Below are 27,662 nucleotides of genomic sequence, written 5' to 3'. Positions count from 1 at the left end.
GTAACACTGTAATTCAGGTTGAGCTGAGATCACCCAGTGACCTTCACAGGAGAGTAGGAATTTGAATCCAGGTCTCCTGTGTCTATCACTCTAAGCAGTATGCTACACAGGCTCTCAGCCAAAGGAGACACTCACACATGCACATGTTCTGAAACACAAGTTTCCCCAAATAGTTTAAAAGGGGGGGGGGAGTATAACACAACAGCCGAAAAGCTAACACTAGCCAGAGTTCATTCTCTAGCACAAAATAACTTGGCCATTATCTGAGGTACATTTTGAGGGACATAAAGTATTTTCAATACATGTTTGTGATAAAGCTTTCAGAAGTTCCAAACAGACTGCTGGCTGCCCCTCTGACCAGCCTTTCCTACCCTCACATTTGCTCTTTCATTTCTAAGCACCAGGAATTAGTGGCAATCCAACCTTTAACCAAAAAAAGTATGAACTCATGTTCATTTGTTCCTCTGGTGTATTAAAATTAGGGGTGGGACTATAATCTGCAAAAGATCTGGCTTTGGGCAAAAAGTCAAGACCACAAAATTATCTGAATGTACACCAAGATATTTTAAAGAGTACACACCAAGATATTTTAAAGAGTACACACACAAAACATTATAAAGCGTGAAATGGCATGCATCTTACAAGTACTGCAGCATATTCTTGGTAGCAAAAATTGGTTTATTGTTGTATAATGTGTGAAATAGCCCTTAGGGTAACAGATTATAGACCCCTCCCTGTGTGTGGTTCTCTCTCTCTTTGCCAAGTCAATTTGACTCCTTACAGACTTGCATTATGAATCTATTGATACCATAAGGTTTGGAGCCTACACACATATACTGGAGAACCAAACAGAAGATCACAAGCTGCAGGGAGCGCCAAGTGACCCAGAAGCATGTTACGCTTGTGAAATTTTCAAAAGAACAAAAACATTCCTCACATGTATGCAGTTCCATTATGATTTCAGTGAGTTTATAAGTGAGTCCATAATATTGGTAACTTGCCAATCATGAAAATAGCACAATCAAGCCAACGAAGTAAAGGGGGGGGGGATTTCTGTATACTCCCCAGGTAAACAAATATTACTTTGTAAATTAAGAAAAATGATGGGGGGCTGCCTGAGGACCGAATGCACTCCAAGAGGCACAGAAGGTTGAGAGTCAGTTAAAGAAGAGAGGGGGGAAAAGAGGAAAAAAGAGAAATCTGGTCTCTTGGAATGTTTCTGCAGACATATTTCTACCCCTAGAACACAACTTTCTTGCCTCTTTATTCCTGCTACTGTCAGGGCTGCGGGCTGCAGTGTGAAAGGGGGTAGGGAATAATCCATGGACCAAAATCCTGCTATCTGAAGAAAAACTCTGCTGGATCCCTGCCAGTATCACCTAATTCAGGCACTATGTTCTACATTACATGCCTGAGGCAGACTCCTGATCTCACAACATTTGGAAGTTCCAGGGACTGGTAGGTTCATACCATATGAATCAGATTCAGCTACCAATGATAATATACCAACCAGTCCTTGGAATTTTTAAGTGCAGTGAGATCAGGAGTCTGCCTCAAGCTTTAATGTAGATGTAAGTGAAACCAAATTAAGGGTGTTTTTTTTTTAACTTACCCTACTTTTCTCCCACAATGAGGTTCAACGCAGCTTACAACAGGATCACACATTTAAAAATACAATTTAAAAGGGGAAAAAATCCAACCCAATGGGGCCTCAGATGTTTCAACCACCCTGACAGGGGGAAAAAATCCCATCCCAAAGACACACGCTCCCACTTCTTACCATTCACCAAAAATTATGTGCAAATATAAGGCTGAACAACACATATTGGTCTCATCCTCCGAGTTTGTCACAGGCACCAGAGAAAGGATGGGCGATCTTGGCTTACTCCCCTAATCGCAGCCCATCATCCCACACAGGTTTTTGCCCCCAAGAGTATCCTGATTCTTGGTGCAGGTTTATTGGGGCCAAGAGGGGCTTCTGGAAGAAGGCAACAGTTTGCTTTCCCCAACAGAAAGCTGGTGGAAATCCAAACCAACTAAGTCTAAAGAGAGGTCTTTCCTAGAGTACTGCATGTATCTTAATGGGACAGCCTCGCTGCTATGATTATATAGCTTAATATCAGGACTGATCATTACACTAAAAAAAACATGGTTATATAAACATTATGTTGCTCTTCCTGCCAAATTGAGTCTAATTAAAGTGTCATTGGCTGAATATTGAATAATTATGCATAGCAGTGCCATAAAGATGGGAGTAAAAATTGAATGAAGATATACAGTTAGCTGATTCAGTTCTCACGAAAGACTGTGGGGTACAAGTATTTCTAAAACCTACTTTAAATAATAGTAATTACAAATTATTCTGCCCCTCTGTGCTGAGGTAGAGCAAGACTTCCTTTTTAGAGATACAAAATAACCTCCCTCTCAGGTCAAGCCTACTGTATTATTAGAACAAACAGAAGAGTGACTGAGATGCCAATAAATGTACAGTAATTAACTAGGTCTTGTGCAATCATCCTACAATGTATGTCAATAACAGAAAAATTGCAATGCATGTTGAGGACTTATAATTTCCACATGTTGTGATGATAACACAGCGAAAACAGAACAGAAAGAAATGCAGTAGGCTAACCAGCAAATGTTTGCAGATACAAATGTATTCTTTGCTCCCGTGCAAAAACTTGTGTTTGTGGGCAGCTCTGTTTGAATTGAAGACGGCTCTTGTAAACTGAGAGCTACGCTGTTAGAAAGCTGGTTTCGCATTTACAGAAAGAAATCTCACTCGTGGAATAAGCAGGGCTGAGGGCCACAGTCTGCATAGCTGTTCACATGCTCATCACCGCACTTCTCAAATTCATGAGGTGAACAGAGAAAGAAGCTTTAATAATCCTGAAAGGCAAGCTCTTCACTGTTATGGTCTTAAAAGAAGGTGGCGAACCCTGCAAATAACTTCATCAAAGTGGGGTACATGCCTTCACCAAATTCATGCGGTGAACAGAAAACCAAGCTTTAAAAATCCTGAAAGGCAAGCTCTTCACTGTTATGATCTTAAAGAAGGTGGCGAACCCCTCAAATAACTTCACCAAAGTGGGGCACATACATCCATATAATTGTATGCCCATACAAACATTACACAAACATTGCTTATTTCAGAATTTGCCCTGTAGCAGTATTTAAGGGAGGTCTTGATTTTGACAGCTATGATAGATAGGTACATGAGGGCTTTTATGCAGCTGCTACTGTGCCAAACACAGTATGTTTTAAGACAATGATAACAGAAATTCAAGTTGTGTGTAAGTGTTATAAGAGGGTAGAAAATTATTGCTGTTGTAAGCGGAGCCATTCATATTTTGGCTGACTCGGGCTTGCTACAAACACTGCTACTCAATGGGCCCTATGCTAAGAGGGCAGGTCATATCTGACATCACTTGAACTTTGAAGAGCAGGAAAAAGTTCTGCCCTGTGAAGCTTGTCTGCTTTCTGGGGGGCACGGTCACTTGACCACGAGAGAGCAAATCTGTGGGCACCAGTCTAGTGCGCAACATGTAGGAACATATGAACACAGTGCATATACAAGGGGGCCTTATACCAAGGTCTGTCTTGCTCAGTATTATTGACTTTAGCTAGAGTATCATCAGTCCCAGAAAGGTCTTCTCCAGTACCTGATATCAAAGATCCATTGCCCAGCGATACCAGGGACTGGAGACCTTCCGCATGCAAAGCCTGCATTCTACCTCTGAACCACAGCCTCTCCTCAACAAAGTCCCACAGGTGATGTGGTGTAACCCTAGCATCCCATGACACAGTGAGCACATAGATTTTACCCAGTGTGTGACTATGGCTTCTTTTTGTTGCTATGAAAAGAGGCAAAGACCAACTTTAGATGATGCTGAGTTGTTTCCCGTGGTGTAAACCAGCCACAATATTGACTGAGGAGAACTTTCTCTTACCCTCCTAAGAGGCATCCAAGCTTACATTTAAAATTTGTCCCAAAGTTTGCTGGTATACTGTTAGTAAGACAATTCACAGTTAACAGCTGGTAGGCAATCCTCAAAGGTACTAGCTTTAAACAGCAGATCCCCAAAACATATTTCTGTGCCACACTGTAGTGTTCCCAGTTCATAAAAGAAATGCCTTTGTTTGCAACACAGAGTAGCATTTTCCTTATAAAGCTGATATATTCTATTCCATGGTAGTAGCTCGAACTACTGCAGTGCATCTGATCAATAGTGTCCTTTTCTTTAGCCTCTTTTTAAGGAAAGAAAAAATTAGAATCATAGGATCATATAGTTGGAAGGGGCTATAAGGCCATCTAGCCCAACACCACACTCAATACAGGATCAGCCTGCATGGTCCAGCCGCTGCCTCAAGATTGCCAGTGCGGGGAGGACGACACTCACCCCCTCCCTAGGCATCCGATTCCACTGCTGAACTACTCTTACTGCAAAAAAAATTTCGCCAATATCCAGCCGGTACCTTTCAGCCCATAACTTAAACCCATTATTGCAAGTCCTATCCTCTGCTGCCAACAGGAACAGCTTCCTGCCCTCTTCTAAGTGACAGCCCTTCAAATATTTAAAGAGAGCAATCATGTCCTCCCTCAACTTCCTCTTCTTTTGATGGAACATTCCATATGATGTATGCTGTAACAAGATGACAATGTAGACTCCTACATCCCTCTTTTAAAAGGTACCCTTGTGTCTTTCTTGATGGAAAATGTGAACTCAAGACTACCACACTAGCTAGCATTATAATTCAAATATCGCAAAAAAAGCCTTTAATCACACCAATTCCAGTGGATGATCTTCAATATTTTCACAAGCTTAAGGCTGCAGATGCTGCTCAGCCACAACTGAGTCTCAAAAAACTGAGGTAAAGAATGTAAAAAGCTTCCCAAAGGTCCCACACTAATTCACATGCAAATTTAGCTTAAAAGGAAGGGGACCATGCCTGGAGAAAAGGGAATAGAAGTGCATTTCACCATCCTGGAATTTGTATTCAGTTTACCACATCTGCCATTCAGAAGAAGAAAAGAAGAGTTGGTTTTTATATGCCGACTTTCTCTACCACTTAAGGGAGAATCAAATGGCTTACAATCACCTTCTCTTCCTCACAACAGACACCCTGTGAGGTAGGTGGGGCTGAGAGCGCTCTAAGAGAGCTGTGACTAGCCCAAGGTCACCCAGCAGGCTTCATGCGGAGGAGTGGGGAAACAAACCCGGTTCACCAGATTAGAATCCGCCGCTCATGTGGAGGAGGGGGGAATCAAACCCGGTTCTCCAGATTCAAGTCTGCCACTCCAAACCACCACTCTTAACCACTATACCACACTGGCTCAAAAGCCTCAGAAGGTAAAAGGTTTCCTCATGGTCTGATATAGGAAAGCAAAAGCCAAGTGACATTTCCCCCAAATTATTCATTTCCTAGCAAGGCCAGAAGTAAACACTTCCTACCACGACCATAGGTTATGGAGTTTAATTGATTAAAATAATCCAGTCTTACAGTATTTAAGGTTTTCAACTCTCTATTTAATTACTGTTTACAGATGCACAGGTTAATCATTTTAAAAAGTTACATTTCATGCACCTAAAAGTCAAATTTGTAATTTATTCAGGTCAAATATCATTTACATTAAGAACATCAATTAGGTGCAATCCTATACATCCTAGGGAGTCATTGCTTCTGAACTTAATGGGACTTGAGTAAATATGCTTTGAATTAGCTGTAAACATTCAGTGAGAAGTAGAGCTTCCAAAAAGCCAAAGGGTTTAAATGATGCGTTAAAGCCTAAGTATACAGAATGTGTGTCCCTGGATTTCTACCAATTTTTTCCACTTCTGTCTTAGTATCAATAATGAATAAAAGAAAAATTCACAAAGACCTATATTACTTGTGAATTTTAGGGAGGCCTCCCAGTGAGCTCTACAATGTTCTCAACACCAAGGAAAGACAAAATGTGGCTTGCACACGGCACAAAATGATATTATAAGGTGTCCAATGGTGCTGCCTCTTAGCAGTTTGACATCAGAGCTGAAAATTGTCTTTCTTTGAAAAATGAGAAAACAGCCATGATTTGCAAACAATGTAGGAACTGAAGGACAAGATGGATTCTAGCAGACACACTGTTGTCAGGGGAGGAAAATGCACCCTGCTGAAACAGATTTCAAGACTTTGGATTAGATACAATGTTGCACACACAATTTTCCTTGGCTTGACATATTAATTCATTAGGAGAAAATTATAGCCAGTGAACTGTTTGAGTAAATATGAACATCCTCATAAATCCAAGGGTCACTTGTTTTCAGATACAAGCCACATGATCATTTCAATACCAGAACAGCATTACACGAGCTCAACTCTCTAAGCAATCCAGTTCTAGGAGACTAGAGCAACCTCTGGGGTTGCCTGCCACAAACGGAAAAATCTAGGGTTTAAAGAAGAGCTCAGCATTTTAAAGAAGTGCACACTGTGACTATAAATTTTAAAGGACACAACTAAATATATTGTTATAAAAGCAGATAAAGAAATACAAATTTGCTGGCCCACATTTCCCCAATATCTTGGGAAATGATTTTCCAGTATGTTCAACCAGATTCTAGCATTCAGAAAAAATACAAAGTCACAGTCCTTCTCAAGACTATAGCATTACAAGATGACAGCAAGAGAAACTGCATGTTCGAATGCACCACTTGCATAAAGCAACCTAAGATCACACAGAGAAATGTGTTAATCTTACCATACCAGCTTTCTATATGCAGAAAATGTCTAATATAGGAAAGTATCAAGCAACCAGAATTCTGAAATGGCACAATTATGCGAGGGCTTACCATGTATTCTGGATATTTTGAGTGGTTCTGAAAATTAGCCAAGTTAAGCAGTAAACATAATACAAGGTAGTAATTTTGCAAACTTCTAAGCAGCCACCAAAGCATATCTATAGAAAGGCTATGGAGAGAATAAAATATAGTCTCTCTTACTCAGTATCCAAATAGAAATATTGTAGAATTACACTCTACATACCCCACTGTCTAGTTAAGCTGGCCAAGACAATTTGATTATGTGAGGTATTGACACTTAATGGCCCGTGACAGGCCCAGCTTTTGCTTGACAGCATCTTTAACACTATTCCCCCCCCCAAGCCACATTAATGTATGCGGTTAAACCTATTCAGAGGCCACAATGCCATGCAATAAATCAAGAATGTTCACTGGGTACCCCAAACACTTCAGAATTTCTAGCTATACTTTCCATAGCTTCTGTGATCTAGAACAGAACAAAGTAGCGCAGTTATTATATTGCCTAAAATGTGCTGCCGTCATCAAATGCCTATAGATTTTGTCATTACATACTCAGTAACTAGTAAGTCACAAAAGCTGTATTTTTCATCAGTGGTCTTAAATGAATGTGACTGAATAAAATCCCACAGCTTGCTACTTTTTGTGTTTAAACATTTTTCTTCACCTTCTTAAAAACTGAAGGGTTGACGCCTTGCGAAAGGAAGACAGGGAGGGCAGGGGGGAGAGGCAACTCCATAGCAAAAACACAGTGGCTGCTGATTTTGTGTACGCAATATAATTTTTATGACATTAATTCAGCCTCCCCCACCGGTTTGCCTGGAATGGGAACAGATATTTAAGACACTAACTTCAGCCTGCCATAGTCTCTGACTCAGAAGTCAAAGGCACTTTGGTACAGTGGAAGACAAAAGAGCCTTCAAAGACAGAAAACCAAGGTCAGCTTTGGTGGCAAGGTCAAAAAGGACATGACTACCAGTACCACCTATTCTTTGAACAACTCAAACATTAAACAGCCTGGGGTTCTATTATAATGACATTTCAGGACAGCTAAAAAAAAATGGGACCAGCAACAGGAGGCAAAAAAAGCATCATTTAAAGGAAAGGCTCCTACTTTACTTCATAGAATATTTATATTTGTTTGAAATGCCCCTTAACAGGGCTAAAATAAATATCTCCAGTTCCCAAGACCCAAGTTTTAAGTACCAGTTGTATGCCTAACAACTGAACAGCTAGATTTCAGGCGCCCTGGCAACCAGGCTCCTGAGAAAGTCCAGCCCAGTGCACGTTTTGTGTAGCTGGATGGGTACAATTCCCTACAGGTAAAAATATCTTGTATGTATATATCATGTATGTATAGGGTCGCCATGAGTCTGAAGCGACTTGACAGCACTTAACACACACACACACATATATCAGTTAGTAGATGGTGTCCCCCTTAATAGATTGTCTTCAACGTATGCATTCTATGAACTTCACTGTTGGACTGGGAAGGCTTTCACTTTTTAAAAAATTCCTCAAAAACATAAAATCAAAATTTTTAAACAGAGCGATTTGAGGGTACAGGGAGAAAGGATGTCGACATGCTACTATGCAGAGAGATTCAAACTACATCAAATCTGCTGTCAAGCCGGCAATGCAAATGCAGAGTACTGCAATGTTGGTGGAAAGCAAGGCAGGCAGTCTCATAAAAGACCTCCAGGTCTTGAGAGCTAAAGTGAAATCACTCTTTCAAAAACAAAAAAAAGGTGCAGGAAGCAATTTTGACAGTGAAGTCTCTCTCCCCCCTTCTCCCAGACCCCACTTCCTCCCTTCAAAGGGCAGGGAACGCTCCCCTTGAAGGAATGACAAAGGCATAGTCGCAGAGCCGACCCCCGCACACACACTCAACAAATGTGAAAAATACACTTCCAAGATATTCATCCCATATTGCTTTGACAGTCTGACCCCCACCCCCAACAGAGAAACTTCCAGAGCAGTACCGACCATCACTTTGCTGAACTGCCCACAATGTTTTATTTTTTTCGGACGCAAGGACAAAAACCCCACCCAAGAAACTAAAAGTTTCTGCGTCCAGATCTTAATATGTCAGGAATTCAAACGGATGCAGAATGCGTTAAAGAGCAACATGTTGCAACCACCTTTCCTGGGGGGGGGGAAGAGAAAGAGGAGGGATTGATGGAAAGAAACAGCGCTGGGGGAGGAGAAAAGGGTACGAGGCAGGAATAAAAGGCAGCTAAGCGACGAAGTCAAGCATTATTCTTTTTTTAATATAAAAGCGAGAGATTTTCCTTTTCGGAAAGGATATTTCGAAGAGGGTGGGGGGGCGGTTCTTTCGCATGTTTTCGCTGCAGGAGGCTCCTTGCGGGCAGCTCGAGGGAGGAGGAGGAGAAGGAGAAAAAGCGAGACACACAGGGAAGAGAAGAGAGAAAAAGAAAATGGCGCAGAGACTAAGTCCCGACCGTCGACAAGGCGACTTTCCAGGGGGCAATCGGGGCCCAAAAGGGACCCCCCAAAGGCAAAGGAGGATGGATCCGGGGTCTCTACTGTCCTCTCTCCCGAGAAATTCGGTCAGGTGGGCGGAGGGCCGCGCGGTTTCGGAGCATTAGGGAGCTGGATGGGAACAATGGGGCCGGTAAGCGAGGAGACGGGACTTAGTCTCTGGGACGCCATGTCTGTCTTTTGCTATCCCCAGCAATACAAGGGGGAAGGGGGGGGGGAGAGAGAGAAAAGGAAAGCTTTCCTACCCTTCCAGCCTAATTTAGAGGGTGACTCACCATTCGCTCGGAAATCTGGATCGATCTATTGGGGGGAAGGAAGGAAAACAAAATAAAAAAAAAATTTTTTTTTTAAAAGGCTCCCTCGACCTGAATACAGGAATGGCTTCAGACACAGAAATCCACCCCCCCAACAAGGAAACCACAGTGCAAAGCGTAGGCAGCAACCGATCAAGACATCTCTAAATCCAAGGATAGAGACCCAAATTTAGGGGTCCCCCCCTTCCCTGCCTCCACCCCCCTCCCACAAGTTTTGCCTTCTGGTTTTAATTGCCTTCTTCCTCGTGGGTGTCTACATATCCCCAGAGGCCCCGTCGCCCCCCAACTCCTCCCCCCCCCCATTCATGTTCCCTACTTGTCCTCTAAGAAGAGGGAGGGGATCGACCAAAAGGAACCGGGGGGGGGGGAGGAAACATTCCTCTCCCCCGAGGACCCCCCCTCTTTGCCAAAAGGGCTGCGAAGATGTACCTACCACGTTTAAGGGGAGGCGATTTAAAGGGCGTCCATAAGCAATAATAGACAAGGAGCCCCTAAGGAGAGGCAAGGGGTGAGGATCTTTAGAAAGGGGGGGATTTAGGGGTTGGGGGGGGGGAGGATGAGGAGAGACTAATAGGGTACTAAAGGCCCATGATCATTTTGCCCTGGGAAGATAGGAAAGCAATGGGGCTCTCTCAGAGCTCAAAGCACCCCCAAAATCCTCTGGGGAAAACAGGGGCAGATTCTTCCTTATACTATATCGGGCCCCACACTTTAAGGAAACTGAGGCAGAGAAGGTGTCCCTCCCCTCCCCCTCCCCCCATAATTCTCTGAAAGGCAACTGCAGGCCTTTCGTGCCCATGGACTTTCCTTCCCTCTGCCCCTAGAGAAGTTGGAGGCCCCTTACCTGGGAGTCGTTGTGCAGCTGGCCCCCACTCATGCCTATAGCAATGTATGTGGGGGGGGGGACAACGAAAAGCCTGCCGAGCAGGAGGGTCTGAGGCCGAAGGAAGAACGCGGCCCCCTCGACACAGCACAGCCAGTTGTGTAACAGACTAAGTCCCGATTTCCTCCCACTGCGCAAGCGCCGCGACTTTTAAACCGCAGGGCGGAGCCAGGAGGGAAGACGGGGGAGGGACCGTCGGTTGGGAGAAGCCGCCGCCTCGTTTGCATGTCTCCGCCCACCCCCTCCGTTTCCTCCAATGAGCGACGCCTGTGACGTCTGATTTCCATCCTAGCCGACGCCCACCAGGCCCTTGTGGGCCCCGCCTCCCCTCTACGACTGTGCCGTTTCAGCCACGCCTCTTCCTTCTCCGCCATTTGCGAAAAATGCCGGTTGCTTTTTTTCCCCTCCCCCTGCTTTGGCGTGACTTCCTCCGGCCTCAGCACGCCGGGTGCTATTTGCATATCCGGTCACACCCCTTATTTTTTTCCCCCACCAATGAGCAGCGAGAGGTGGGCTTTCCGAATTTGCATCTCCTGCAGCAGAGAAGGTCCTTTTCTGCAGCACATTGTGCAAGACTTGCGCATGCGCACCGTCTCCGACTGACTTGTACGTATTTTAGAGTTCTTTGTAAGCATGCGCGGAAATCCTTGTGGGTGACAGTCTGCAAGTAACGAAGGCGTTACAGTAGCAATCGGGGCTGCAACGCCTCTGCGTTTATTGCAACTCTATGCCGGTGGGCAATGCTTCATCTATCACATTATGGACGCTTTTTTCCTGTTTTATGTCTATGCTTGCTCGGAACACTGGACGTTATTTAATAAGTGCAGGCGTATCAGAGGAAGCTTGATGGAATTGCATTGCAAGCCGCGTGAGAAGACCCTCCTCTTCGAAATGCACAGGAAGCAAGCAGGTCGAAGGTCTTCTTCTGGATCGGTATGAAAGTTGACTCGCCAAGCAATTTTGCAACTTGCAAGGGATGTGCCTGAACCTAACAGAACGCCGCCGGTACGTGTATGCGGTGGCTGTCTCGACAAGGCAGTTTTATTTAAACCAGTGGTTCCCAACCTTTCTTTTGACCAGGGACCACTAGGACTTTTTTGTTCGGTGCAGGGACCCCAAGGTTCAAAATAAAAATTCCGGGAATTTGCAAATAAACTTTAATCATAACTGTTAGTTAAACATTAAACTTAGAATAATATTTGAATATATATTTTATAATAGAGAACTTTTAATTGAAAATATTAATTTATTATAGGTTTATAACTTTGTTTTGCGGACCTTAATTTAGTTCTCGCGGACCCCTGGGGGTCCACGGACCCCCGGTTGGGAACCAGTGATTTAAATGGAACAGAACAAGTCCAGGAGCCCCTTTTAACTAACAAAATGCATTCTGGCGGAAATTTGCCTGAGTCAGGACTCCTTTCGTCCAATGCTTGGAACGCATCTCCTTAGTAGTTAATTATGGCAAGCAAAAGAGGAGTGGCGGGTTGGAGGTGTTAGGCAAAGAGGCCAGTTTGAAACCATTTCCAATCAAAGAGAAATCCGTCTGTACAGAATGGGTGAGAAGCATTCCTATCTGTAGAAGATGGGCAGGGCAAGATAAACCTGAGATCTCATTAAGGGAGGTGCCCTGTAAAAACAGATAAGCATACTGATTAACACCATGCTCAGCAGTTAACACCTCTAGTGTTAACCTTCTCTAGTGAGAACCTTCTGGGTTCACCTATATAGGTGTGTTTATGGTATAAACATATGATACAGAGATCCAGTGTATTCATTCAGTGAGACCTTTGTTTCTGATGAGTTCCTAAACATCAGCTTTGATCCCTGTTTGTTCGGCCACACTTTTTTTTAAGGCTTAGGGACAGAGGTCTAGGTGCTAGGGTTGTATGTTCAAGCTGGAATGGTCAGTATAAAGGAAATTTCCCTCCGCTGGTTGTCAGAAGCCATGGCAAGTGGGGAGGAGGGGCTGCCTAAAGTCCCAAACGCGCCTACGCTCTGAATGCTCTACCCCCACTTGTAGATCACCGCCTGTGGAGTTGTCCTTGACCCCCATGAAGTATCAGTGACTCTCAGCAACAAGTTCCAGTGCAACTTATGGGCCGTTTTCATTCCAGGTTCAGTAGCCATAGGATTTTGAGCAAGCCCCACGAAAACCAGGGAGACGTACTCATTACCATACAGTGGGACTTGCTTTTGATTAAATGTGCTTAAGGTCAGGCTGTATCACACCCACTCTGTCTTGCACTATTCAAGTGAAGGTATTGTATCTTATATTAATTTTGGCACAAACTTTGGAAGGAAAGGGTCCCCCCCATAATTCTATTAGAAGAATAATTGGCTTTTATACCCTGCTTTTCTCTACTGAAAGGAGTCTCATAGTGGCTTACAATCACCTTCCCCTCCCCTGCCCCCACAACAGACAACTTGTGAGGTAGGTGGGGCTGAAAGAGTTCTGAGAATTATGATTAGTCCAAGTTCTGAGAATTGCGCCTAGTCACCCAGCGCGCTGCATGTGGAGCAGTGGGGAATCTAATCTGGTTCTCCAGATTAGAGTCCGCAGCTCTTAACCATTACACCAAGACTCTTAGTGCTGCAACAGTCCTGCACACCTACCCATATAGAATTTAATACTTGACATGTAATTTGTTCATAGCTATTCATGTTTCATTGTTAAGTTCTCATTAATACAGCAATTAAATGCGGAATTCTGTTTGGGATTCATCAGCATTTTGGCACTATCCAGGGGAAAATAACAAAATTGTGCATGTGCTCAGTCTAAGTACCCACATATTTTACAAACCACTGAGCCTGACCTTTGGCTGGGGAGGGCGGGGTAGAAATGTAATGAAATAAATTACATTTATAAATAATACATAAATAAGCATGTGATATTATGCACAGTGTGGTTTTTTTGGACTTGGAAGAAGGTCCTACTGTATTCTCTGGCCTATTCTTAGTTAAAGGACCCTTGGATTGTAGCCCCGATGTATTTTAACAAACATTTCACCATTACTATTTAGTAATCATTTGAGAAAGCTGTATTGTTTACATAGCATGAATCAAATGTTCCAAGCACTTCTTGTATAGTTGAGTGGCCTTTACAATGATAGTCCTGTGTGAGTTAGACCAGCATTCTGTCTATATTACAGATAAGGGATGAGGGTTTCCATAGACCACTCCGTCAGTTCATGGCTGAGTTTAGAATGATATCAGCTCATGCTTTTAACCACTTTGCCGTACTACATGAGGAACGTGCTAGTACTAGACCAGTTAATGAGCCAATGGCTGTATAACCAGCGGTATCTGAGAAAGATCAATGTTTTACTGGCAAACTCTACCACTTTTAGAAGCTTCTTGAAGGTAAGAATCACACAGCTGGCTATATCTTGGTTACCTCCATAGGTTTTCGGTTGCTGTTCCATTCTTGTGCAAGGTGTTCAAGCTTCATTTCTGGGATCTGTTGAAATGTAATCTCTGAGCAGGCTGTGAATGTATTTAGTGCAAATGCAGATAAGGTAACGTGGGGGTACAGCCTGCTGTTTCACACACTGATGAAGCACATTTTGAACCTCTGAGGATAAGCCTGCTTAAGCCTTTCCTTAACATACAAGTAGGTTGTATTTCCACCTGTGAAATGTGGGAACTGGGAAGGTAGGACATTCTGAACACAGTTTGCTGCTACTCTTCTGCCCAGCCTTCTTCCAGAAGAGAGATTCCAGGCCCGCAGCCTAAATAGAAACGGTCTTTGAGACCTCCAGAGTGGAGATTTGAACCAGGGTCACCCAGATGCAAGTCTGACACTAGTATCCAGTATGCTACACTGGATCTGACCCTCTGTGATGATTAATAAACCCACTCTTACTGAGCTTGTGGGACCTTGAGGGCAGGAACTGGCTGCCACCACAAAATGGCAGCCATGGAGTTCTGAGGCCAATCATGAAGTGCTGAAAGGTGGCAAGCCAAGCATCCTTCTGTTATACAAGCCGTGTGTTTCTGAAAGGGTTTGTGAGGCAGAAGAAAGCCAAGGTTATTTGCTTTGGAGGAGAAGCAAATGGGTGCCAGGAATCCCATCAGTGGGCACCATGGTGCCAAATTTGGGAATCAGGGCTCTAAACTGGGACTTGATATGGTTAGTTTCCTTTCCCTGTTTCCTCCCCCACCCTCTTTAAACCATGTTCTTGCCCTCAAGATTCTGTGCATACCCCCTTTTTTTTTGTTTCCTTCATTTTATAAAGCAGCCCGAATAACCCAGCTTAGCCTGAGTTCATGAGAGCTTGGGAGCTAAGCAGGGTCAGCCACAGTCAGTACTTGAATGGGAGACCATCAAGGGAAACTGTGGTTGCTGTGTGGAGGAAGGCAATGGCAAACCACGTCAGCTTGTCTCTTGCTCGGAGCACCTCACTGCACTGCAGCAGCACCATCCTGCCTGTGTTCCACCGCACCCAAAACAATAGGCATGCTCCTCTGATACTAGAGAGAATAGGTATGCAGCATGACTAGTATCCATTCTAACTAATAGCCATGAATACCCCTCTCCTCCATGAATATGTCCACTCCCCTCTTAAAGTCCTCCGAGCTGGCAGCCATCACCACATCCTGGGGCAGGGAGTTGCACAATTTAACTATGCGTTGTGTGAAAATGCAAAATATTGCTGACAATCCAGCCCAAAACTCCAGATTACCTCACTCAGCAATTTAATGTAGATGTTAGAGCATAGGGGACAAGATGGATGCTTATGGGGTCCCATAGGCCAAAGGCCAAGGGACTGAGTAGGAGTCTACCCTCCAGGTAGGGCCAGAACCACTGCAGTATGGTGACTCCCAGTTGCAGGCTGGAAAGGCAGTTCAGAAGGATACCAGGATCAGTGGTATCAAATGCAGCTGAGGGGTCCAGGAGAATAAACAAAATTGCACTCCCTCTCTCTGTCTCCCAACACGGGTTATCCAAGGCTGTTTCAGTCAGATAACTAGGCCTGAAACCAGATGGGAAAGGATCCAAACAATCTTGAGGGAATGAAATTCAGTAGTCTTGTAGGGGCCTGATTTAAATCAGGAACACAACTAGGGGAGAGGGGCTCCAGCTTCCCACCACACTGTTTTCCCGTAACCCAAAACAGTACTGGGAGGGGCATTATTTGCCTCATTGCAGGGCTACACTTGAATAAACTATTTTGGAAAAATAAATATATTCCGATCATGACTCCCTGCAAATAGGTGGGCCCAGTTACCTTAATAGCAATTACTGTTCCCAATGATTTCTGGGTGTATCTCCTGAAGATCTGATAGAAAAACCTTGGGCAGATTAAATATATTAATAAGTATGCTAAACTTTTCAAATGCTATCAGAACAAGTTTTATTCTAAAATGGGGTGGGTGCCCCAGAATCCTATGGCCAAATGATATCATTTTGTACCAAGATTTAGAAGAATATTAACCCATACCAATTATCATTATAAGCCAATCCAGGGGTATATCTGATTCTCTAGGGTACAAAAAAAGTTAATGTTATTACCGTGAAGCAGCCAGAGAGATTGATGTTCCAGCAAAATTGGCTACTTCAATTACAGAGATCAGCAGAGATGATAATGTTAAAGCATGTTTATGATCACTTGCATGCCAAGACTGCTAATATCCCATTAAGGCAAAAGAAGACAATCCACACACCATATTTCTATAGTTTTTCTGTCTTTGCTGACTCAACATGACAACAGCAATGGCATGGTTATAGTTTAATCAAGTCAGGCTTATAACTTAAGAAAGAAACGAGTAAGAAAGACAAACGTAGATGAAATTATCAATTCTGAAGGCACTTTAAAAAACTTAAAAAAAAAATCAACAGCAGTCTTCAGATATAGATGATTTCTCTTGTTTTGGCCCTTCACTAAGATTTTGGATATTCTTCTCTCAAAATTCCACTGCATCTTTCCATGTTCATTCTAAGTGAAAAACAGATGTTGGGAAACTCCAGGGCCACCTTGTTCTCTGATATGCTACTGAAGGGCTTTGTGTGTGTGTGTGTGTGTAAAATGCCGTCAAGTCACAGCCGACTTATGGCGACCCCTTTTTGGGGTTTTCATGGCAAGAGTCTAACAGAGGTGGTCTGCCAGTGCCTTCCTCTGCACAGCAACCCTGGTATTCCTTGGTGGTCCCCCATCCAAATACTAACCAGGGCTGACCCTGTTTAGCTTCTGAGATCTGACGAGATCAGGCTAGCCTGGGCCATCCAGGTCAGGGCAGAAGGGCTTTTTAGAGGGCTGTTTAAAAAGTCAGTAATGGCTACTGCACTATAGCACAATAACATTATACCAATCTGTGGCCATTAATTACTAGTTCCTTTGAATTCAAGCCTTCATTAAAGAAAATAAGTCTCTGGCCCTTTATGTTGTAGAGACTAACTTTTTTAAAAAATGCTGGGAATTTAGAGGAACTGGTAGATTGTGGGGAAAGGGTACTGTAATATATACTGAGCTGCATTGTCATAACAATTACTAATCTTTTATAAAGCCTTTTGGTGGTGCAGCGGCAGAAAAATCCAGGGGAAATGGTGGCTGGTGAATAACAGTGCTCCCAAAACTCCCATGTGGATGCTCTGTTCTCAGTATGAAAGCCACTGTATTCACAGAGGCAGTGAAAAGGAAACAGAGAATCCTTGTAGTGCAGATGCAACCTTAAACAACAACAGATGCAAAGAAATTAAGTACTTCTTAGGTGGGAGGTCACATGACCATGAGAAGCTGCTCCAGACAATAGTCCTACTACTTGATCCTTTTAACTGGGAATGCCAAGTATTGAACCTGGGACCTTCTGCATGGCAAGTATGGGGGAAGGGACATAGCCCAGTGGTAGAGCATCTGCTTGGCCTGCAGAAGGTCCCAGGTTCCCTCCCTGGTGTCTCCAGTTAATGGGACTACGCAAATAGGCGATGTGAAAGACCTCTGCCCGAGACCCTGGAGAGCCGCTGCTGGTCTGCGTAGACAATACTGACTTTGATGGGCCAAGGGACGGATTCAGTAGTAGGCAGTTTCATATGTTCATATAAGTTCAAGCAGATCCTCCAGCACTGAACCACAGCTCCTCCCAGTCAAGAGATTGCTTCAGAGCAATTTACTTGAGGATGACATCAATATCAACATGGTGCCAATTATACCAAGCACACATTACCCATCACCTGCATCAGGCAGCAGTGTGGATAAGTCTTTTCATGGTGCCACAGCCCATCTTTAATTACTGAGGTTGCAGAAGAATCATAAGTACCGGTAATTACAAGTTTGGGTTTAATGGCTAATATTAGCTGGACTATACAAAAACTTGAGTTTTCTTCCAGAGAATGTGATCATTCCTTCTGTGGGGATGAGTCAGAAAGAAGAAATGGTAGATAATAATGGAGGGATGAAAAACAAGAGGTTCTGAATAATTCTAATTGAGTTAAATAGGACTTTTTACAAGTTGTACAATATTGCATGGTCTATATGTGCAAATTTAACTGGGGCTGTTTTATTTTATAATTGGTTAGTTAGCGCATACACCGAGTTAGCACATTTACCCTTGAACAGATGTGACCAGAAAATTACTCAAAGTGCCGTCTTTCAGGAAAACTTCTTAGGACAAAGAATTTCAAAGGCAGAATTGTTTTTAGAAAGAACAAGAGGAATGGTCATTCAATAAAACCTAAGAGACTGGAAGACCAGTATTTGCGGATTAGTTCAAACTGATATGTGAAATTAAGATTCCTTCCCTGATCACCTCTCAGTCCTCCATAATTTATAGTCCTCTCCCGTTCTCCCAGCCTCTCCACTTCCTTCCTACCGATAGCACTCGCCCCAAGGTCTTAGGTAAAATCGGCCCCAGGTCTGTCCTTTAGAGTCCTTCCTTCTTGAATCCCATGTTCACCCATTATCCTCTGCCTTGCTCCTTTCATTCGCCCTCTCAGCCCTCTTCCTGCTGTGATGTCATGGAATCTTCACACACTTTCAGATTCCTCGAGGATAAATGTGAGCAGTGTGATTGGGGAAAATCTCACATGGAAAGTAGAGTTAGCGGGCCTAATTGCATGCTATGTGACCACCACGGGAACTTACAGTCAGACAGATTCCCCAAGGAGCTCAGTTCTCAAGTGCATATGGGCCCAGTTTGGATCAGGACCATGGCACATGAGGAGAAGCAGCTGCTGCTTTCCACACATGCCGTTTTCCTGACCCAAAATGGCCCAGGGCAGCGATATTTACCCCCTTGGAAGCTGCATGTACACTGATGGGGTACATTTGCAACGGCCAATGGGCCGTGTAGTACCCCACTGGGTACTACACGGAAATTGCTCAAGAGGATGCAGGAGGATGCAAGAGTTGAGGAAATTGCTCAAGAGGATGCAGGAGCCCCTTTCTGCTGACTGCTACAGTCCAAAACTGAATCAGGGCCACACACACATTTGAGAACTGAGTTCCCATAGAAAACTCACAGCTGATGTCTCCTTGTGGTGGTCTTGTCAAATGAGATCACACGGACATGTGACAGCCCCACTCACAGAGGAAGGCTGGCAGGTGGCCCTGCTCTTAGCGTAGCACAAGAGAGCAAATTATTCGTAGGCTCCTCTCTGAATCAAAGGCAATTGTGCCTATTTAAATGTGTGTGTTTTGTTTTCACCTAGCTGCATTTGGTAACAGATATTCTCTTGAAAATGGGCTGTGTGACTTGAAATGGACCAGGGGTAAGGATGTGTCACTGGCCACCAAGATTAGGTTAATTCATGCCATCGTGTTCCCTATTACTATGTATGGGTGTGAAAGCTGGACAATGAAGAAAGCTGACAGGAAGAAAGTTGACTCCTTTGAAATGTGGTGTTGGAGGAAAGTGTTACGCATACCATGGACTGCCAAAAAAAACAAATCAGTGGGTTATAGATCAAATCAAGCCTGAACTGACCCTAGAAGCTAAAATGACTAAACTGAGGCTGTCGTTTTTTGGTCACGTCATGAGATGACAAGAGTCACTGGAAAAGACAGTCATGCTAGGAAAAGTTGAGGGCAGCAGGAAAAGAGGAAGACCCGACAAGAGATGGATTGACTCAATTAAGGAACCACAGCCTTCAATTTGCAAGATCTGAGCAAGGCTGTCAAAGAAAGGACATTTTGGAGGACTTTCATTGATAGGGTTGCCATGAGTCGGAAGCGACTTGACAGCACTTAATACGCACGCACACACAACTTGAATTACCCAAAGCTTGATGTCCAGTGCTGGAATTACACATTTTCCAAGCATGGCATACTTTCATCAGTGTCAGGTATCTTTGGCATCACCCTCGTGATGTCTTCACAAACCGGGTCCCTTCTCTCACAGCTTTAGCGGCGCACAAAACGGGACATGCTTAATGAAAGAAGTACTCCCTATCACCAGGGTTTAGAGCAGGGGTGTCGAATTCATTTGTTACGAGGGCCGGATATGACATAAATGTCACTTGGTAGGGGCCGACCCATGCCTCGCCAGCCCAGATTGTGAGGGGGGGGAATGGCTGCCTCGCTTGCCTCGCGGGCCGGTTAAGAGCTCTCAAGGGGCCGGATCCGCCCCCTAGGTCCTATGTTTGACACCCCTGGTTCAGAGCTATTGTTGCTGCTCAGGCAGAAAGGTGGTTTTTGCTTCTTTTGTTGCTCTTACTAGACTATCAGTGCAATCCTCAGCATTTGTACTCAGAAGTTAATCCCACTGAGTTCAGTGGGACTTTCTCCCTAGTAAGTGTGCTTAGGATGGCAACCTATGTAGACTAGTGATAATCAGCAAAGTGGTTGTTCCGCATAGTATGTGGATTGTAGGTGATTCACATTGGCATCCTAAGCAGAGTTAAAGCTTTCTAAGCCCAATCTTCTTAGAATGGTGCAACTCAGCTTGGTATCCCACAGACAGAAGAAACCAAAGGCTTCTTGGACCCACCAGTTCGAATGTTCCTGTAGGAGGAACACATGAAAGCAAAAAGCCCATATAAATATGGAGTGAGGCTTTAATATTATCAGTCAAGTACACAAGAGGAGTTGTGTAGCCTCCATTTTCTGGCCAGAAGCAACAGGTACATGCTTATAGAACTAGAAGGATCAGGGAAGATCTGTCATCCCATTGCAACTTCCCGAGTCTTCTGAGGGACGCCTTTCTTCCATTGTGAGAACCATGGCTGCTTTTATGAGATCTGAGCCATCATCTGAATTGCTGAGAGGCTCCGAAACAGCAACTGTCATTTTCACTTCTCGTTTCTGCTGAGTTTCATCTTTGTGCCTCTGTGATGGTCTAGTTGCTTCACTAACAATGCAGTCCTAATTCACAGATTGGCTTAGAAGGGTGTAACCAGAACAAGGGAGTTCCAGGATTTCAACCAAATAATTATTTTACTACCCTCACTTGAAACTACTGATGGGGAGGGGATGTGGCTCAGTGGTAGAGCATCTGCTTGGCATGCAGAAGGTCCCAGGTTCAATCCCCGGCATCTCCAGTAAAAGGGGCTAGGCAAGCCTACCATGCTGCGTCAGAATCCCAAAAATGGGGGTCACAGAATTCCCCTGGGGTCACTGGGGGAGTGGGGGGAAAGTTATTGTGAATTTTGTGTGTTGTGCAGGGGATTGGACTAGATGGCACTTGAAGTCCCTTCCAGCTCTATGTTTCTATGACCCCTGTGTTAGATTGTAAATTACCTTTTTTTTTTAAAAAAATGACTTTAGGTGGTGCTTGTGGAAATAATGGTCCATGGGGGGTTGGGTAAGGCAAAGAAAGTGCAGTAAACATCCTTGAAGATGCTCTGTTGCAAATGTGAACGCCTCTGCATTCCTAGCAGTGTATACTACAAGGCCTGGAAAGCTCCGGGAATTATAACTGATATCCAGGCGACAGAGATGAGTTCCTCTGAGAAAACTGCTTCGGAGGGAGGACTCTATGGCATTATACCCCCCCTCCACAAATCCTGCCCTCCCCAGGCTCCACCCCCAAAATGTCCAGGAGTTTCCCAAACCAGAATTGGCAACCCTAGAGTGATTTGTCAAAGAGAAGCCCTAGTTTGAATACAGATGTGAGGAAGGACAAGGAGACGAACTTACTTGCTGTCGTTAAAATTTATACCGTCCCCCTTGTATCTTAAATAAACCTTGGGAGGGTTGTTGATTTTAAAAATATATATTTGTACATCGCCTCTTCAAAGTCCTGCTGGAGGTGGATTACAATTCGAAACGGTATAAAAATACCCCCCTCCTTTTAATGGCTTTAGGTTATTCCTGTGGTAAACCACCAAAACAGTGGGGTATTTTCTTTGCTGCGAAAGCCTGAGATTTGCCCTCATGTCCGGCTGTGGGCTTTAGTGACTCCGACCAGCTCCCAGACTCCTCTCTTCAGAGCCCCCCTCCGGTCCCTTGTGCCTTTCCTTGGGTCAACAGCATCCCCACCCCCTCTTCTTTCAACCAATTCCAAACACAACCCTTCAGACTGGGTGGTGGGCACCAGGAAAATGACCCTAACCTTTGTGCCTGGGAGGGGAGGGGAGCTGGAGAGGGCCTCGAGCACCCGTCGGCTTGGTGCATGAATGTGTGGCAGGTGATTAATATTCATCAAGCCTGGAAACTGGCTGGTGGAAGAAGCCGGGGATAAATCGGGGCATTTATGTGAAGGCCAGCCTGCCGGTCTTGTGGGAACCCCAAGGATTGGTTAGCGCATTTAAATCAATCCCCACGGCCTGCCAATGAAAATCAAGAGTTCTCTAAAAAAAATCTTAAAGCATTAAACATGATTTGTAGCCATTTGCAAATATTAATATTTTTAACCAGTTTAAACCTAAAGATGCAATCCGACACACAGGTTTTATGTCACTGGATCTCTCACTGTTTTCCTGTACAAGGGGCCTGGCTTTAAGCAGCCGCATCGGGATAAGAGGGAGTCGGAATAAATCAGCCTCCCACACAGCTTCTTTCCAGGCCCCTTGATGGCAACCAACACATTCCTGAGAGCCTGGCGGTGTGGGTTTAACTCTGACCGGAGTTCTGGGGAATCGTCCCCACGCTTGGGGCCAAGGAAACCCTCATGTCTAAACAGGCAGGCTCTGCTTAGATCCTGTGAAAATTAGTGGGGCTAAGCCGAATTCTGGTTCCCCGACTAATGCAGTCTGTCATTTGGCACAGAGAGCACTCAGAAAACCAGCCTGCATCCCCTGATTCTTGCAAATGCAGTTAGTGTGACTGATGTGAAAGCCCCTAGATCTGGCCCAATCCTACCTGTCATTCTGCATGCGTTTTGCCTCACAGAAATGAGCTCTCAAATTTCCTTCCTCGTTTTCTGGCAGTTTAATCTGACACATATTTATTTAGTGGTAGGTCCTACTGTAGTTAATGGGGCTTACTCCCCAGAACCTGTGTGTAGGATTGCCGCTTTAGGTTTAAACTGGTTAAAAATATTAATATTTGCAAATGGCTACAAATCATGTTTAATGCTTTAAGATTTTTTTTTTAAGAACTCTGTGAAGCTGATGGCTAGGGGAGGAAATCCACGCCAAGTATTTCTCAAGGGATGGGTAGCATTTCAGAGATGTTAGCAATAATTTTAAAAAATCACCTGCCAACTTAGAGTTGGCTTAGTGTAAGCTTTAAGAGTTAGACTACATGTTTTATGTCATTGGATCTCTCACTGTTTTTCTGTACCTTAAAAAGTAGCCATGGGGGTCAGTTTGGATCATAGAGGAGAAGGGTTTCCTTTCCCCTGCATTCTTTTCACAATGGAAATTGAGAGAAATTGGCAGAGCCAGTGGTTAAAATGTCAGACGAGGATCTGGGAGTCCCAAGTTCGAATCCACCACACTCATCTATGGAAGCATGCTGGGTGAGCTTGGCCACTCAATGTCTCTTTGTCTAACCTACCTCACAGAGTTGTTGTGAGGAGAGGAGGAGGAGAGGAGAACGATGAAAGACACTTTGAGTCTCCACTGAGAAGAAAGGCAGAGTATAAATGAAGTAAATAAATACATCACCCTTTGGAGATGCTATTAGTGGCAATGGGGGAATGTTATTTATATTGTATCTGTCTTTTTGCTATTGCAGCTTTAGCTACTCCGGGTGGTGATTTTGATCAGGAATCCGCCCCCCAACCATATTGCATCTTTAGTCCAAGTTGCTCCCTTGTAGCTATTTTTAAGGTGAATAAAAAACAAGGGATGATTGCTGCAACAGATCTCCCTTGTAACGTGCAGTTTAGTCTTAAGACAAGTCTGAGCATCCCAACCATGTGGTTGCTAGGTAGCAAGTCATTGTTCTTTCCATCCCAGTCCCGTCTGCAACATGTGGGAGAAACAATACTAGGCCGCCCACCTTACAGGTAGGGAAGCCAACTAAGCCGGAGGAAAGAAATGTTCTGTCCTGTTAACAGGCAGAATTTTAAAAGTACTTACTTTTCATAGTCTGTAATGGATGCTTCCCCTCACTAAAGAATTGTGGGAAAACTCCATTTCCCATGAATGCTTGCGATGGGCTATTGTGCAGGTCCATTGCAAGCATTCATGGGAAACTGTTTTCCCACGATTCTTTAGTGAGGGGAAAGTGGCCATTACAGACTGTGAAAAGTAAGTACTTTTAAAATTCTCCCAGGGGGAATTATTTGAGGTAGAGTCACCAAATTCACAGCGTAACTGCAAGGGACTCTCCATACATGTACCCCAAAGTTTGGTGAAGATTGGGTCAGGGGGTCCAGCTTTATGGTGTCCCAAAGGGGTCAACCCCCTCCTCCATAGAAAAACATTATAGACTTTACTAAGCATTTCTATGGTAAACCCTATAAAATTGGTCCCCTGACTCAGTCTTCGCCAAACTTCGGGGTTCATGCAAGGAGAATCTCTTGAAGCTACCCTGAAAATTTGGGAACTCTGCCTCCCAAAATGCCCCCACAGGAGCTTTGGAAAAAAAATTCCATAGACTAAAATGGACCCGATTTTTTTCAGGAAACCCGGAAATAAAGCCGAATGCCCATATTTGCCGGTAATTTCAGGTTTACAAAAAAAAAATTGGGCCCAATAAACCCGAACCCGAAATTTACAGTTTTTTTTTTTTTGGGTGCCCAACCCTAGTGGCAATTGTAGGTTTTTGAGACACTCCATGATCTGATGAAATGAGCTCTGGCTCACGGAAGCTTTTGCTGGATTAAATTTGGGCAGTCTTCAAAGCGCTGCTGGACTCCTGCTTAATTTTGCTATCGCAACACCGGTGCCTTATTGGTTGAGGGGAAAGAGTCCTCTAGTGGGCAAATCGGTTAACTGCAGTGAAACCAAACATTGCTGTTAACGCCGTCCTGGCTCTGAAGCTGTGCTTTAAGCCTTGCTGCTGCTGTTCCGTTTCCAAAGAGTTGTAGAAAACAAAATATCAGAGAATGTATGACAAATGCCACAAATGTGAAATAAGCCCCTTCGCTCTTTCCTGATTTGCCATCTGGTTGCCAGCTTGGCCTGGAGGGAAAACAATCTCCTGACCCTTAAGCCTCTATTAAAGGGACAGGACACTGTTTCCAGGAGGGTTGGCAACCCTAATTTGGACCCTGCAAGTACGTTGCCCTGACCTGGATGTCCCAGGCTAGCTTGATCTTGTCAGGTCTCGGAAGTTAAGCAGGGTGGGCTCTGGTTAGTACTTGGATGGGAGACCACCAAGGAAGTCCAGGGTCACTACACAGAGGCAGACAATGGCAAGCCACCTCTCAGCATGTCTTGCCTTGAAAGCCCTACGGGGTCACCATGACTCCCCACCACCACTACCAAGCAAGTTGCTGGCTCGGTCGATTGGCGAGATTTTCTCAGTTCTGAGGGCTACTTCCAGTGTTCGGTCTCCACACCTGCTTCGTTGCAGTACATGGGAGAACATGTCCAAGTGATGACTTGCAAGAGGGACAACTTCTTAACGTCCTAGGTCTGTGGTCTGCATCCGTGATGCAGCAACCTTGAGGAAGTGAAGCAAGTCTGGATTGGATCCCTATCCAGGTCGGAGACTTCCTGTGCGTCCTGTTTGTGCTATAGGGTTGCCAACCTCCAGGTAGTAGCTGGAGATCTCCTGCTGTTACAACTGATCTCCAGCCGATAGAGATCACTTCACCTGGAGAAAATGGCCGCTTTGGCCATTGGACTCTATGGCATTGAAGTCCCTCCCCTCCTTAAACCCTCCTCAGGCTCTGCCCCAAAAACCTCCCGCCGATGGTGAAGAGGGACCTGGCAACCCTAGTGTGGTACCTTGAGCTTCTTGAAAGAGCAGTGCTCAAGAGTTTGTTTATATAGGAGAGGGCTGTAGTCTATTGCAGTGTTTACTGTATTTATCACCCTCCATTTTTATAAAGGGATTGGAACAGCTCTGAAAGTCAATTTTATAAGGGATAGGATTGTGGTCTATTGCAATGGTTATTGTATGTATCACCTTTTTACTGCACTATCTTCTACTTTTATAATTTACTTTCTGCATTATGGTCTGTCATACCTTAATGTTTTTGTTTATTGGTTTACACTGTTTTCCAGTTTTGCAGACCTACTCCTACTGCATGGTTAATTGGGTGACTTTGCTGTCTGAATTGTTTTCCATATTTTGTAAAAGAACCAGTGTGGTATAGTGGTTAAAGCACCAAACTAGGATGTGGGAGACCCAGGTTCGAATCCTCACTCTGATATGGAAGCTTGCATTGTGAGCATGGGCCCGTCACCTTTTTCTCGGCCTAACCTACCCTGCAGGGTTGTTGTGAGGATACAATGAAGAGGAGGAGAACAATATAAGCCACTTTGAGTCCCTGTCGGAGAGAAAGGTGGGGCATAAATGAAGTAAATAATTGAATCTGTCTTGAGTCTCAGAGAAAAAGGTGGGCTAGAAATGAAGTGAGTCGGTCAACACATCTAAACAAAATGGTATGGAGGACTCTTACACAGAAAGGATTTGCCAGCTGTGAGTATCTTGGACTTGCTGCTACCTGCTAATGGAAGTGTGGAATTGCAACCTCCCCCAAAGCTATTGATCAGTGCAATTAATTAGCTAAAGATTAAATTGCAGATTTCAATTTGTCCCCTAATTCAGAGGTTCCCAAACTTTCTGAGTCATGGAGCACTTTTCAGGAGAGAAATTCACGGAGCACTAATTTTCACCTAGCACCTATATACTAAACTGAATTACAGTAGTATTTTTCTTTCTCTTCATGGAGCACTAGGAGATGTTTCGTGGAGCACCAAGTGCTCCTGGAGCACAGTTTGGGAACCTCTGCCCTAATTAATCACCGGAGGCTGGTGACAAGCAGAGTCTTTGGGAACCGGAACTTGAGAAGCGCTTGTTAGCGGTGCATCGAGGAAAGATGTTCCTTCTTACAAGGAGTAACATTTTCTTAAGCCCCAACGAAACTGATCCATTTTCTTCTGCCACAATAAGTGGTACACAGTTTTGCACGATTTTTAATATCAGCACAGGTTACCCTTTCCTGTGGATTTTGATCTGTGAAGGTTGCCAGTTTTTCAGCTGGCCCTTCTAGCGGTCCCTTTAATATCAGTCTGGTCTAGGGATGCCAGCCTCCAGGTGGGACCTGGGGATCTCCTGGAATTACAGCTCATCTCCAGACTACAGAGATCAGTTGCCCTGGAGGAAATGGATGCTTTGGAGGCAGGGCTCTATGGCATTGTACCCCACTAAGGTCCTGTCCTCCCCAGGCTCCATCCCCAAATCTCCAGGAGTTTCCCAACCTGGATCTGGCAGTCCTACTCCCCCATCCCCTGCTGGAGACCAATTGCTGCAGCAATTACCAAGTGATGTTATTTGCCTCCATGCCACGAAAACTTCAACTGCCTATTTCTACTTATTAAACCTTTATTAAAGGGACAGGACACACACACACCCTGCCAGCTGGCAACATTAGGTTCAACTCATATGGGAGGGGGGAAATATGACAGTGATTGGGATATGAACACATGCACAAAGTCGGTTTCCCCACATAATGAAAGACTGCATGAAAGATCTCATTCTTTAGCAAGGTTACTGTATAGGGTTGCCAGCACCAGGTTGGAAAATACCTGGAGATTTTTGGGGTGGAGTCTGAGGAAGGTGGGGTTTGGAGAGGGGAGGGACTTCAATGCCATAGAGTCCAGTTGCCAAAGTGATTATTTTCTCCAGGGGAACTGAATTTCTATAACCTGGAGATCAGTTGTAATAGTGG

The 27,662-nt window shown here is 44.4% G+C and overlaps 1 protein-coding gene across 1 annotated transcript in view; it reads right to left on the bottom strand.

Moving 5' to 3' along the window:
- Positions 1-10,507, bottom strand: part of TOP1 (DNA topoisomerase I) — an 87,736-nt gene extending 77,229 nt beyond the window's left edge. Inside the window, exons 1-2 of the mRNA XM_056844872.1 lie at positions 10,455-10,507; positions 9,572-9,596 (exon numbers count right to left, since the gene is read on the bottom strand). Of these exons, the coding sequence (XP_056700850.1) occupies positions 9,572-9,596; positions 10,455-10,487 (58 nt within the window). The 5' untranslated portion in view covers positions 10,488-10,507. The remainder of the gene's footprint in view (positions 1-9,571; positions 9,597-10,454) is intronic.
- Positions 10,508-27,662: the final 17,155 nt, after the last annotated feature.

This window comes from Euleptes europaea, chromosome 2 (genome assembly GCF_029931775.1).
Source record: "Euleptes europaea isolate rEulEur1 chromosome 2, rEulEur1.hap1, whole genome shotgun sequence".
NCBI classification, from domain to species: Eukaryota; Metazoa; Chordata; class Lepidosauria; order Squamata; family Sphaerodactylidae; genus Euleptes; species Euleptes europaea.
The sequence above is the reverse complement of the archived record's forward strand: the minus strand, read 5'-3'. Positions and strand labels throughout refer to the sequence as shown.